The sequence below is a fragment of the Clupea harengus genome, chromosome 10 (assembly GCF_900700415.2).
Source record: "Clupea harengus chromosome 10, Ch_v2.0.2, whole genome shotgun sequence".
Lineage (NCBI taxonomy): Eukaryota > Metazoa > Chordata > Actinopteri > Clupeiformes > Clupeidae > Clupea > Clupea harengus.
Window position 1 is genome coordinate 26,693,824 of NC_045161.1, and position 14,390 is coordinate 26,708,213.

The window sequence follows — 14,390 nt, forward strand, 5'->3', positions numbered from 1 at the left end:
ATTTGTCCAAAAGTATTGAACTGTTTTGTATGTCTTGTATGTGTTAAACTGTATTGATGGTGCCCAGCGAGTTTTTCCACAGACCAAGTCATGGTGTCCTGTGTTAAAGCGTTTGTCTGGGTTCTCCAAATGTACTGAATTTGTGACTTACTACTTGCTGATATACTTACTAATTGTAAGCTTAAGTAGTACATTGTACAGTTTATTTTCAGTACCTATGGGTTTAGCTGGTTCTTTGTTCTTGCTACATGTGCTACATTCATTGTAAATATGTTTCAATGTACTTATTTTGATATAAATGGAAAAAAATAAATAAAATATCATTAGCATAAATTGAATGTTTTTTTTTCTTCTAAATAGTTACCAGCATCCTTTGCAAGACCAAAAACAGAGGATATCTAGGCCTGTAGGTCAGATTCAGTCTAGTATTCGGCCACTAGGTGGAGTTAGCACTTAAACCTTTGGGATTGATGCATAGAGGTACACAGAAAGTGTGTCTCAAGGCATGGGTTAAGGCCTTATGCCATCAGGCTTTACAAAACAAAGTAATGTGATGGTAAACCCATACAAAACCAAATTAACAATAGAGAGGAGACATTAACAGACAACAACAATGAAATATTGGTATGTTGACATGAATGACCAGAGTAGCAGAGTAAAGAGGTTATTGAATTGTTTTTTAAAGGGATGATATGGAGATAGTTATGAGTTGGGCCGGGGCTGTGGGAGAGAGTCCCAAATCTTTGAAGCATGTATTGAGCTAGGACTGTACGACCACCAGACTCAATTAACACCTTAGCGGATCTTGAACATCTTTGGTTGCAAGAATGGGGCAGAGAAACCCAGTGGTGAGTAGTCTCACCCTTCTCACACTTTCATACCCCTGTAATGTAATTTAGTAGTAGGCTTCTCAGCTATTGACCCATCTTCTCAAAGACTTGGTCTGTTGGTCAAATTGCAGCGGATTCTTTAATAGAGCTTAGCAGGCTATCGCTAATAACTACCACAGCCCAAACACACTTGTGTTTATATGACTCTTATTACCAAGCATACCATGCATGAAAGATATGCAATGTGATTCCCCAGACAAGCAATGTTCTACTACATGCCTTCTACATTGAACTGTAATGCATTATGTATCAGGTAGAATCTACGAAATGGTTTCATGGAGACGCAAACTCAGTCTCCTTTTGATCTCACAACATGGTGGCATTTGGTAGGCCTCTTCACTTCCTCAGACATAGAAAGACTAGGCCAAGCGGATCATTTCTGACCCTAGTCATCCCTGCCACAGTCTTTTCTCCCTCCTGCCTTCTGGAAGGCGATACAAGAGTATAAGGTCCCGTACCAGCAGATACAGGGATAGTTTTTACCCACATGCCATCAGGATGCTGAACTGTCCTTGAAATATCTTTTTGCACTACAATTTGTTTTCTCTTTTTCCTACCCTTTTTCTCCATTGTTCAGTATTTATTTATGCTGGATACTCCATTCTCCATTTATTTATTCTCTAAGTTGAACGGACATTGAGCACAAAAGAATTTCATTACTGATAAATGCTGTTTATGAGTAAATGATAATAAACTTGAACTGCAAGAAAATGTATGTCAAAGAACATATGGCACTGGCCAGAATATTGTACTTTTGAACGGCATACCCTAAACAGGACAGCTGCATGATGTTTGAAGAACCGGTGCTCTTGGAACATGAGAAATTCACCTCCTCATGTACAGAGGATCATCTCCCACCTGCAGGAGAGAGCTGGCTGGAATACAAGAATGCTTCCACAAGCAAACTCAACTGATGAACCAGCAGATATTAGATGGCAACAAAAGTGGATGCAAGGTCTGGGACAAGCCTGCCTGATGAGTCTGGTTTTATTTAGAACAAAAACCGAGAGAATATGCAACTAAGCCAACCCAGCAGAAGGTGAATATGAACAAACGTATCCCCCTAAAGGACAACGGTCTGCTTACTGTACAACCGTAGGCACCTGCAATGTGTCTCATTCAAATGAGAGCTTTAAAAGTACTTAAATAGTTTGGCATGACTATTTGAGGAAATCAGGAAACATGGCCCAAAAAGTACAAGAGGACCCTCTTCCTAAATAACTCGAAGTGCAGAAATGCTTGATTAAGTGCATTTATTTCCAACTCAAACGATTTTTTTTTTTAGGGTGAAGAGCTGATGTGCAACCATCCTCCTTTTCACTTTGGTATTCACTTTGAACTAGTGTACTTGGTAACCGCCTTAGTCCCTTCGGACACGGCATGCTTTGCCAGCTCTCCAGGCAACAGCAGACGAACGGCCGTTTGCACCTCTCGGCTGGTTATGGTTGAGCGTTTGTTGTACTGGGTCAGTCGGGACGCCTCTGTCGCAATTCTCTCGAAGACATCATTGACAAAAGAATTCATGATGCTCATTGCTCTGCTCGAGATACCGGTGTCGGGATGAACCTGGCAGAAGATCAAGTGAAAAAACTGTGAATATTTTTTTTTAAATAGTTACTAGTTGTATTTAATTTGAAGTCAAACTCTGCTTACCTGTTTCAAAACCTTATAGATGTAAACCGCATAGGTCTCCCTCCTCTTAGATTTTCTTTTTGTTGACTTCCCGCTGACCTTTCCTCGTTTTTTGGTTGCATCATCACTCATAGTTGATTCTGCTACTTTTTAGTATACCACACAAGGTTATCAGATTTCGAAATCACTGTTTTCCAACGTGGGAATTCAATTTTAACGTGGGATCCGTTTAAATAGTGAGTGCTGATTTGTGACGTCACTTATTAATTGACAAGAAGCCTACACTAATCACGCACTAATGAAAAACCATATCGTTACAATTACAATTACAATGCCTGTCTGTAAACGTGACTGAAACATTTTGTCATATGACTGTTTGTCTATTCTGAGAAGCAACATTTGATCTGACACACCACCGCCACATTGCGTATGATCAAACAGGCTAGTTTTATTTGACACAGGCTATGCAAGGAGTCGGCAAAGACATGTGTGCAGTGAGGATGTGTAATTGTGAGACAGATAGTCAGCATCTGGGAATTTAGGCCTACTTTTAGGATTTGATTCCAAATACAGAAAACCATTTTCCAAGCAAAATTTGACCACTCGATGGCGCCATTAACGTGGGCCGAACTTTTATCTCATTTGGAGTACAAATTCACCCACGCACTGTCTTAAATGTATCCGGCTTTAATTTTGAAAATGGCTGAAATGCTTGTTTTTATAAAAGACTGCCCGTCAGGGTTTTTTTTTTTTTTTTTTTGCATAGGTCAATAATTAAATAGGGACTTGACAATTTCAAATGGCTCAATCAAATGAACATTTCGATATTCTCATCCAGGAAGCCTTGGCTACAATTCCCCACTATCTCCCAGTCAATTTCCCTCTATCTGTCCATTGCATATAAACAAACAGGTCATTTTTGTAAGAGCAATTCAAGAACAGTAAGCCTACTGTCCGGCAATCTAACATTGGGTACATTTTGTTTTCATGGTAGGCTACTTTATTTATTTACGATTTCAGCATTAAAGTTTTCTATAATGTGGTTTGTGAAGTAAAGTGCAACTTCGAAGCTGTACTGATTGTGTGTTTTTTTTTCATTTAGGCCTACCATAACTTTGTCTAATCTGTCCATGTTTTCCAGAATACCGACATGAAGAACTCGACTTGTAGAGTTCGTATTCCAGTATTATGAATCCACTTCCACGTTTTGAAACATCCCTATATTGCCATTGCCTGTCGGATGGACAGTGGGAACAGAAACATTATGGCTGCCAGTCTCTCCCTGAGTCAGGTAACCGTGTTTCTTCATATAAATGTTAGATTTCACCAGGACATACAAGTTTTGTTAAAAGTTATGGCCAATTATAAATATTTCATTGTGTTGCTGTAGTGAAATCGTGCGCATTCTTTTTTCGGTTCCGTTTTTATTTATGTTTTGCAAGTTGTCTCCAGGCTTGGGTTTTCAAAAGTTTCAGCCTAATATCTGGGGTCTGCGTAAGGGCGTAGCTAGCTTGGTTTGTGTCCATTTGGGAACGGATAGGTTTGGAATTGTAATTGTTCGTCTATTCAGATTGATTTTATTGCCATTCTTTCACATTTCAGAGTACCCAAAAGTTCGGTTGTTCTGATTGTTTGCGTGGGTCATGTTGCACTGTCAAAGCTAACCAGCTGCCTATCGGGTCGGGTCCGCAAGGTTAGCTGGATAGGCTAGCCAGTAAGTTAGCCTCCCGTTAGTGAGATGCGACTAGAATACCAACTAATCAGCTTGCTAACGCTAGTAAATTAGCTTATAGTGAGTAGCTATGTGTGGACATACAGTGGAGGACATTTATTCATGGTGGGTCAAACTGTTACTAATGTGTTTCAACACTTTAAAACTGGAATGGTCGTTTCAAATTCAGCAGGAAGTTTACGTTAACCCAACGAAAGTTAAGGCTAGCTAGCTAGCGATATGTCGCTTTCTTGGGACAATTTGAGAATACTTTTACTGTCTCATTCTGATATTGCCATTAATCACGAATGCTATACCCCTGTTACTGTTCACAACGTTTTATTTGGAAGTGTGTTTTTAGGCACTTAAAGTACTTCATACAAGTTAGTGAGCAAATTCCAAGTTGGGTAGCGTAAGTGCACCCGAACTGGCTATCTAGCTAACGCTAACTTTGCTGTCTGTCTGGGCACGGCATATTGAAAGATAAACGGTGATACAATTGAAGAGTTGTTGTTGTTGGATAGCTGTCTAATCTGACCAGAAAAAACGATGGCAAAGCTTGAGTAAAGACAAAGCTTTTCAAAACTGATATAATAGCTCAAAGTTGTCTATTTAACTGTAAGCTAATTAGTAAGCCAATTATCCTGACACCAAGCAGGATTAATGAATGTCTACACAGATTATTTGCAGCGAAAGGGCAAAGGATGAAGTAACTGCATGAAATCTCAATCATGCGTAATGTTACATGGCGCCACTTAATTTTTAATGTGTGTTTCTCCATATCCCTTTGCCTTAATGTACGTTACATTGCAAATGCCAACTCTAATGCCACAATCACATCCAATATTACCAGTCGAATAATAGTGGATTTAAAAAAAAAAATATATATATATATATATATATAAAATATACCCTACATTTAGTCAGTCAGTACTATCTGGCCTTTATATTATTAATTTAATTATACTGAATTTGTTGATTGAGACTGTTGACTCAACATCTCTTACAGTATATGAATAGACAAATTAAACTTTACTTTCTCCAAATTGAAAGTCTAGTTATTTGAATATAGCTGTTTAGTGCATTTCATTTGGTTTATATATTCAATGTGACTTCGCTTGTCTACGTTCGAGTACAGTTACTGCATGCCTTGGTAAGAGAAAGCCTGGCTTGTGACGTAGGACTCATTGCGTGCTATGGTGGCAACAATCTAAAGCAAAATGGGAAATAGTGTTTTTGGGTGTAACAAACACTGTTGTTTGACAGGGCGATTGTTCCGTGCACACAACTGTGAGAATAATGGATAGGATCGATGTGTGGTTGGCTGATTGTTGAGTACTGATCAATTCAGTCTGGTTTGGTAATAATGTCACATTGCATCATGGCCTAATGCGTGACACATTGACATTGTTTGCCAATTCTGGACCTTATTTGTATAGAAAGAAACATGATTGTGACAATGTATTGTTTTCCAAGCGGTCTGTCTTTTCTTTGTTAAGAAGCACAATGCAAAGGGACAGATCAATCAGTCATTTGGCTCAAGTTGTAATGCATCCTACAAAATTGATCCGGCCACTGGTGGTGTTTGACGTTCCGGCCCTGCAAACGGACCATATGGCTTAAGTCATCAGTGGTCACAGGAAATGCCTCTGGAGGGGGGGGGGGGGGGGGCTGGGCTGGGCTGGCTGACACTGAGAGAGCTGGTGTTTCAATCACGTTTGCCTAACAAGTGGAAAAGGGAGCGGCTGCCTGCGTGGAACCTGCGAGCAAAAGAGCGATAGCGAGAAGCAGAAGTGTGCCAGGCGTGTTGCTTCATCAAGCTTCAGTGACCTCATGGTTTTGGTTGAAGCTGTGGGCCTGGCTACTCGTAGTTGTCAGTCATGTGCAATATATCCTTTTTAGTCTGTGGGTTGAATTTTGTGTACAAAAGGTTCTGTGGTGCCTTGAAGTGTACATACAGTTTTATGGTCGACTATCAGTTGCAATTGTTCAGTATTTATTTATTTTTTGTTATGAGTCATAATACAGCTTGTTGTGAGTGTGAAGACCAGACAAGAGGTCAGATGTTGAATGTTGAACTCAGGGGTGATGGAAAGGACTAGATGGAAAGATGTCTGTTGCGTTTTGGGTTAGGGGGCTTCTCCTGCCTGATGCCGTGCATCTGTCATCTGGTGAGCGGGCGTTGGCAGCACTGAAGGATTTGCGTGAGGTCAGTTTTGCAAACACACAAGATTTTATTGTGGTTTGCAAAGCAGCGTAGTGTAGGTCTGTGTGTGGGGATGCTCATTGTGTGTGTGTGGGCGGGCTGGTCCACCAGGCTCAATGATTGATGACTACAGGATATCCTCATGTCTGGGGGGATGCAGATGGATTGAATGCTTTTTTCTGAAAAGCTCATACAAGACTGAAAATAATCAAAGGCTATAAGCTTGTCAACTGTGAAGTGAACAGTAGGATAAATAGGCTTACTCTTCTGGAGGACTGGTAATGTAGTGCCAGAATATTTCATGTGCCATATGTGTACCATATCTTCAAATGAAGTCTGTAGTGAACGCAATGCAGATGGTGTATCTTGCAACTGTCAAAAGAAATGAGAATCTCTAGACCCACAGTGATTCTGAAATGATAGAAAAAGACAATTCCAAAAAAGTTCCAGTGCATTGCATATGTATGTTTTTGTAGCACTTGTCTCAATCTTTTAGTTCATTGAGAAGTAGGCAATGTTATTGTTTGAAGTCTACAAGCATTACTATTTTGGTGGTGCAGAGTCTAACTTTATTATGTCTATCTGATTATCTTTAACATAATTTCCTTTCTTCCTTTCAAGCTTTCAAGTGGAAATCCTGTCTACGACAAATACTATCGACAGGTAAGTTTGGCATCCAGATACACCCCATCCAGAAGTGAGTGTGCAAAGGTTGTGGAATCTCCCAAGGATGGAGCGGGATGTAGTGTAGTGGGTAGAGATGTGCCTGTGCCTGTGCCGGCTGTTTGTTTGAAGAAGCAGCAACCGCACACCATTAGCTGGCAGTATTAGCCAGGCCACTCCATCCCAGGAGACTCTGTGTAAGAAGAAACCAGCATGCATTAATCATGATAAGCCAACTTCCAGAGAGAAGAGTGAAGGAGGGAGCAGACCGGATGAACCGATCCCCCTGAAGCAGGGCCAGGATTATTATACTAAATGGAATGGACTGCATGTATATAGCACTTTTCTACTCAGAGAGCACTCAAATCGCTTTACACGTTAATGCCTCAGATGTCTGCCCATTCATACACCGATGGCAGAGGCTACTATCTAAGGTGGCAACCTGCACACTGGGAGCAGTTGGGGGTTCAGGGTCTTGCTCAAGGACACTTCAACACATGCTGAGGAGGGGTCGGGATTGAACTAACGACCTTCTGATTGCTGAACGACTCTACTATCGCCCAAAACGGAAAGTCTACGAAGTATAAAACTAGCAGAGAAAAATAAATCTGTTAACTGAAATAAAAATGACATTTTTCAAAACACTAAATATAAACTACAGTGAAAAATCAAATAAAAAAACAAAATGAAAGACAAAACAATTGACTAATGAAAATGAACTACTATACTACAATAATAGCAAATAATTGTATAACCATTTGTGGACACTTTTGAATATTCGGATATCAAAAATTGTTAATATGCACATCCCTAATTCCTGCACATATCTGTATTTGTACATCTTCTTAAAAATATAAAATATATTTTCAGCCATCACAGACTATATTAACCATAACATAGCGAGCGCATGTCATGTGTTTTGGCCTTGTTGGGTATGTTCCTGGCAGAATACAGTGTGTGTGCTCTGTTGGATATGGCCTTGCCAGCACACAGGGCATGTGCGCATTTATCTTTGTGTGTGTGTGTGGAGATATATTTTTTGTGTGTGTGTGGATATATATGTGAGTGAGTGTGTGTGTGTGTGGACTGATGCCAGCTCTCTGTGCCCCACTGCAGGTAGATCCGTCGGGCAGTGGACGGGTACCAGCAGCAGATGCTGCCCTCTTCCTAAAGAGATCAGCCCTGGCAGATCTGGTGCTGGGAAAGGTAACCAAATAAACACAGTCAAATATACTCATTATATATTGAGTTCCCTAGGAGTTTCTTGGGTTTGGTATCTGTCTCTTGAATTTAAAAAGATTTGCATGTAAAAATATCCAGATGCGCCAAATCTTGTTTTGTCACAAGTTGAACATATGTTTTACAACGTGAAGAACTGTTACGTAACTAGTTTAAATTGTAACAATACATTGTTAGTTATTAGTTTACACTATTGATCGTTTGCTTAATATCTGTTTTGTCCCTCAGATATGGGATCTGGCAGATTCAGAACGAAAAGGATGCCTCAACAAACAGGTCCTCCTCTCTTCTCTTCTCTTCTGATGAGATTAGACTAGATTAGATTAAACATTATGTAATGTCCAGAGTACATATGCGTTGCGTTAATGACTGTTATTGACTAGGATAACGCTATCTTTCCTGTCTTTGTTCACAGCAATTCTTTGTTGCACTGCGATTAGTGGCCTGTGCCCAGAACGGGCTTGAGGTGGCACTGAAGAGTCTTAACGCAGCCGTTCCTCCCCCCAAATTTGTGAGTCGATTCTTGTCCCTCACGTTTTATGATCTCTCTCACGTTTATCATAAAAGGAACCATTGTGGCCTCAAGCAGAAGTCAGAATAACTGTACTCAGCTTATCTGGGTTCCCAGTCAGCACTTTCTCTGCTGATAGTAATGGAACATAACGGAAGCCAACTTGAGTGTGAATCTATGGCTGTTGGTGTCCTAACCGTCTATGCACTTCGTCTCCTCCCCAGCATGACACTAGCAGCCCACTTCTACCTGCAGGAGTGGCCGTTGATGGCCCATGGGCAGTCAAGGTATGTCATTTTCCCTCGAAGCATATCCTTCCATCCACCCTCTAGTCGATTAGGTGAGTTATGATGTATAGTGCGCCGGTCAGTATCAGAAAATAAATTGGAACAGTCTTGTTTTGTCCTGAAAGGATTTATTTTCCAATACTGACCGGTGAAGATTACATTATCCCGCTTATTATATGGTTACTTGCCAAAATGATTAAAAAAATATCACACTATATTTTATTTTAATAATGTTATTGCTGTTTTGTGACTTCCGCTAAGAAAAACAATTCTTCATGCAAATAGAACTCTATCAGACTTGCGGAAAGATGTGAATCAGAAGCACAAACCCGTTGCCCATGGGAGCGGTCATTCTGCATTCAGCATTCTGAGAAGCAGTTTAATTCACAATTAAATTAGTTAAGTGTGTGGATATGCTGACCCTGGAATCACTTTCTTTGATGTTCTCGCTATCTATGGCCGTTGTCCTCATATAGATGTGTATGTGTGTGACTTCTAGGGGGAGGAGAAGGTGAAATTCGATGCCATCTTCGACAGCCTCTCACCCGCGGGTGGTATGCTCACAGGGGAGAAGGTCAAGCCAGTCCTGCTCAACTCCAAGCTGCCTGTAGACGTCCTGGGACGGGTGAGGATCCGCCCCAGTGGACAGCCACAGAGAGCTGTCAACAAAATATTTGAAATAATGCACATTTTAGTTTTTTAGTTTTAGTTAACTGTGCTGAGAAATGTTTCGAGTTTTTAGCAAAGCACGGAAAATAGAGGGATACCAAGTGTCAACATTTGGCCAACACCACCAAAGTGAAGGACTCAAGGTCCGAACTCACCATCTCATTGATTAAATGATTGTAGGATGTCTTGCAGTGCGTGTAGTAAAATGTACTATGTAATGGTAGATATCCTGAGGCATGGAGACTGTCCCTGTCTAGTTGTCTGACACTTGGCCAGACAGGAATAGCCAAGCCAAGTGTGTATGGTGTATGTGTCTGTGAAATCCACTGGGTGGGAGTGTTGTCAGACTGTAAATCAGTTCTTTCAGTATGACGAGTCCGAGAACATCTTTGTCTAATGGGCGTCCTTGGCCTAGGCAGTTAGAGCGGCTTCAGCATTGATGAATAGCACCTACCATGTGATTGATAGCTCCCTTTCTCTCTTTCTTTCTCTCTCTCTCTCTCTCTCTCTCTCTCTCTCTCTCTCTCTCTCTCTCTCACACACTATCTCTCTCTCTCTCTCTCTCTCTCTCTCTCTCTCTCTCTCTCTCTCTCTTTCACACTCTCTCTCCTGTGTTGGCATGGCAGGTATGGGAGTTAAGCGACATTGACAGGGATGGCATGCTTGACAGAGATGAATTTGCTGTGGTAAGTTGACCTCCATCTGTCTACGCAAACTTTAATCCTTCCTAATGAGTCCTTATGATGTTTGTGATCAAGTAATGGTGGTGTCACCTTGAATAATTGAACACAGTGGCATTTATTTGTGATGAAGGGAGGAATGTCACTCCCATCGTACAGCTAAACAGATGGGCTGAGCAGCGCGGCGGGGCTTAACTACTAGAGAGCATCTTTCAGAGAGGCTGTGATGGCTTGCACCCTCCCCATCTGAGTGTATTTATATGCCATCAATATTTACATTGACAGATGCGTCACTCTCTCGCCACCCTCAAGGCTAATAGGCTCTGCTCTCTCTTTCTCTTTTTCTTTTGTCTCCCTCTCGTTTTGTCAGTATAAAGTCATATGGCATCAATATTTACATTGAGAGATGCGGTACTTTCTTGTCACCCTCAAGGCTAAAAGGCTCTGCTCTCTCTTTCTCTCTCTCTCTCTCTCTCTCTGTCTCTTGCGCTCTCGATTAGTCAGTATAAATAAACTGGTATGTAATGACTGTGATGGAGAGCGTCTGGAGCTGTTAGCGCACAGATTGATTAAATGACTCTGCTGCTTCCTGGAGGAATCACTTTAGTTCCTGTACAATTTTAAAGAAGGTTGAATTCTTCCCAGGTCTAAAAATAGTCAAGGTAACCACATCATCAGCGGTTAGTGTAAGAACTTGCATTACTGTAAGAACAAGGGAACATTTTCATGAAGTTCATCAAGTGTTGAATGTGCAGAGATCTTGTTCGCTCTAATTTGGTAGGTTATTTACTAATGAGTAATGAAAGTGTATTGCAGAGTTTGTTCAACTGTCCGTGTGTGTGTGTGTCTCTTCTCACCTCCAGGCCATGTACCTGGTCTACAGAGCTCTGGAGAACGAGACGGTGCCCATGTCTCTGCCCCCTGCTCTGGTGCCCCAATCAAAGCGGAAGAAATCCGCCACCCCTCCAGCCTTGCCTCTACTGCCCTCGCCCCCCTCCCTGAAGGAGGGTCGCACGTCCCAAGCCACCGCCAAAGCACTGCCTCCCGCTGCCACAACAATAACAGCACCTCAGGTCTGCTCTCAGCCTTATACTGTTACCAATAATACTACACAGATTACAGCTGATAGTGGCACTAATCCTACTAAGACTGTTAATGCTAACAACCATAATAATCCTCAACACTACTTCTAATGATGGACATCTGTCTATTGTCAGTCCTGGTCCACTTTAAATCTCTCAATACTAAACTAATACTTGTATTACTGGTAATACTACTAATATGAGCTTAATAACTTTGATAATATCAAATAATGATTATTTTATTGTATATACTATATATTATTATGTTAAAACTATTACTAGAGATATCTGTTTTCGATCAGGCTTGGTTAATGCATGTGTGTTTTGTTTCTGCAGTGGGTGGTGTCCCTGGCAGACAAAGCGAAGTACGACGACCTGTTCAGCAAGACGGACATTGACATGGACGGCCTGGTGTCTGGGCCTGAGGTGAGGGACATCTTCCTCAGGACGGGGCTTCCCTCTGCAACGCTGGCACGCATCTGGTGGGTTTGATGATGATGATGATGATGATGGAGTGGCATAGAGTCTTCACTATAGTAAAACATTGTACTTAGTTAACTTGAATGCTATTTTGATATGATGTGATTTCAATGTATCTGTATCCTTGTGAAAAGACGGATGAAAAGATACTATTTTACTTATGAATGCAATACGACTTTAAACAAACATGCATTTCCTACATAAGAATCACAATAAGTTGGTGGGAGGGAAGCACTTGCTGCATGTTGCCTATTTGTGTGATTTAGTAGGTTTGGCCTCTTTTATCTCTGTGCTTTGCAAACATACACTACTGTGGATCAACTGAAAGAGCAAGGTGCTAGTCAGTCTAAATTCATAGGTTCAGTTCCCAATAACATAACATACTATTAATATATACCTTACCTTTTAGCAGTATCTGCTTGAGTGAATGATGAAAATTGAAGTGTGTGTGTGTGTGTGTGTGTGTGTGTGTGTGTGTGTGTGTGTGTGTGTGTGTGTGTGTGTGTGTGTGTGTGTGTGTGTGTGTGTGTGTGTGTGTGTGTGTGTGTGTGTGTGTGTGTGTGTGACGTGACGTGACATAGGGAGCTGTGTGATATCGGGGACATCGGCAAACTCACCAGGGAGCAGTTTGCCCTGGCGTTGCATCTCATCAACCAGAAGCTCACCAAGGGCGTGGACCCTCCCCAGGCCCTCACTCCCGACATGATCCCCCCGGCTGACCGAGTCTCCCAGGTAACCATGTTCTCTACATCAGCACCACGATCACATGAGTTACAGTCATATCATCGCACCATGAGAGAAATCAATAACCACTTAAATATTCAGAGCTGTAATATAGGAAGGACCATATTTATATGTATATTGTAAGGTGTCCTTGACAAAAAGAAGTTACCAGTATCAGTTTGTTCTGATAATGCAATACTGATTTAGTTGGCATGGTAGCTCCTTTACTGACTACAGGTATGCAATTATCTACCCTGTAACCCTGTTCTAGGAATGTAATGATAGACAGCCCTGTTATAAGGGTGTAATGATGTACAGTCCTGATAAAAGGGTTTAATGATAAGAAGCTTTGTTAGCCTTTCTGAGAACATCTCTGCGTGACTTAAAAAAAAAATAAAAAAAAACCCCACCAGACCTGTTGTGTTGTTTCTTTCTGTACTAATCCTGGACTGACCTTTGACCTTGTCCCTGTGGTGTGGGCTTTTTGTTTTCTAGCTTGCTCCCGTCTGTCTCTCTGACCCTGTCTGTGTGCGCTGTCTCTCTTTGCGTTCTTCCTCATGACTCATGCATTGTGCACAAGGTGGGAGCCCCCCCCAATCCTGTCCTTTAACTACCCCCCCCCCCCCCCCACCCATCCCTGAAACCACCCACCTGCACGTCAGTTCTCATTTCATCTGTTCAAACCAGTTTGCATCCATTTTCTCTCTCCCTGTCTTTCCGCATAACACTTCCTTGTCCCCTTCCACTTGTCTCTCCTCTGTTTCCTCTCTCCTGTGCATCTGTGTGTGTACTGTATGGCCCATGCAAGCCTGTATGTTGGTGCGTTGACATCAGTCCCTCTACGTCCTTAAGTGTGATCGATCAAAATCTCATGTGTTCATGTGTCACCCGTGCCAGTGGTGTGGATTATTTTCTCTCAGTCCATAAATGCAGTGTTTTGTCCATTATAGTATGATTGTGTGTGTCCACAAGAGTTCCATGTGTGTCCTGTGAGTGTGACATGTAAGTGGTCGGCTGTTGTGTATTGTTAGAAGGGTGCATTGGATGAATGTTAAACCCTGCATTCATCTGCTCTCTACCCCCCCTACCCCCCTTGCTCCTCCTGCCCCTGCCGCGCTCCCCTGCCATGCCCCGGCCACACCCGTCTCGTCTAGAGCCTCGCAGCGGCATGCCAGGCTGCTGACTTCTCTGCCATCAAGGAGCTGGACTCCCTCAGCAACGAGATAGTCGACCTCCAGAGGTGAGATACCTGCACGCCCTCTCTGCCCATGTTTACACACCTGTTTGGTCAGATCATGCTGACCAACGGCTCTGAGGTATTTGGCCTCGGGTCTTAACAGCCGTAAGGGCTACAGGCTCCCCAAAAAACAAGGACAACTATGTTTGCGACTGGTTTGTGCAATAGAAACCAGGATGTTGCGGGCAAAATGTGAACGTTGACAATTTAAAATAGCTTAGTTTTAACTTCAGTTCCCATGTGCATAATAAATTTCTTGATAGATTGTACTTTTTCTGTCTGTATTGTTGATATGTATATTGATATGCTTAGATTTTGGGTTTGGAAAGAGCATGTATTTCAAAGCATAATGTAGTTACATGAGAAATACCTTTTCTTCT

General features: G+C 41.8%; 2 protein-coding genes across 5 annotated transcripts in view; one reads left to right on the forward strand and one right to left on the reverse strand.

Moving 5' to 3' along the window:
- Positions 1–2,181: 2,181 nt before the first annotated feature.
- zgc:92591 lies at positions 2,182–2,734 on the reverse strand. Its single transcript, XM_012821859.2, has 2 exons — positions 2,544–2,734; positions 2,182–2,456 (listed from the first exon to the last, which is right to left on the reverse strand). Exons 1-2 carry the CDS (start codon positions 2,652–2,654, stop codon positions 2,220–2,222), a joined length of 348 nt encoding a protein of 115 aa, XP_012677313.1. The 5' UTR covers positions 2,655–2,734; the 3' UTR covers positions 2,182–2,219.
- Positions 2,735–3,708: 974 nt separating this feature from the next.
- eps15 (epidermal growth factor receptor pathway substrate 15) overlaps positions 3,709–14,390 on the forward strand; it is a 32,400-nt gene continuing 21,718 nt past the window's right edge. For 3 of the 4 annotated variants that reach the window (XM_031574616.2, XM_031574617.2, XM_031574618.2), the window contains exons 1-12: positions 3,709–3,813; positions 7,061–7,102; positions 8,219–8,308; positions 8,570–8,617; positions 8,757–8,852; positions 9,077–9,139; positions 9,639–9,764; positions 10,435–10,494; positions 11,352–11,561; positions 11,907–12,052; positions 12,632–12,782; positions 13,928–14,013. In XM_031574616.2, the coding sequence (XP_031430476.1) occupies positions 3,763–3,813; positions 7,061–7,102; positions 8,219–8,308; positions 8,570–8,617; positions 8,757–8,852; positions 9,077–9,139; positions 9,639–9,764; positions 10,435–10,494; positions 11,352–11,561; positions 11,907–12,052; positions 12,632–12,782; positions 13,928–14,013 (1,169 nt within the window). In that variant the 5' untranslated portion in view covers positions 3,709–3,762. The other variant, XM_031574619.2, reaches the window with a different exon arrangement.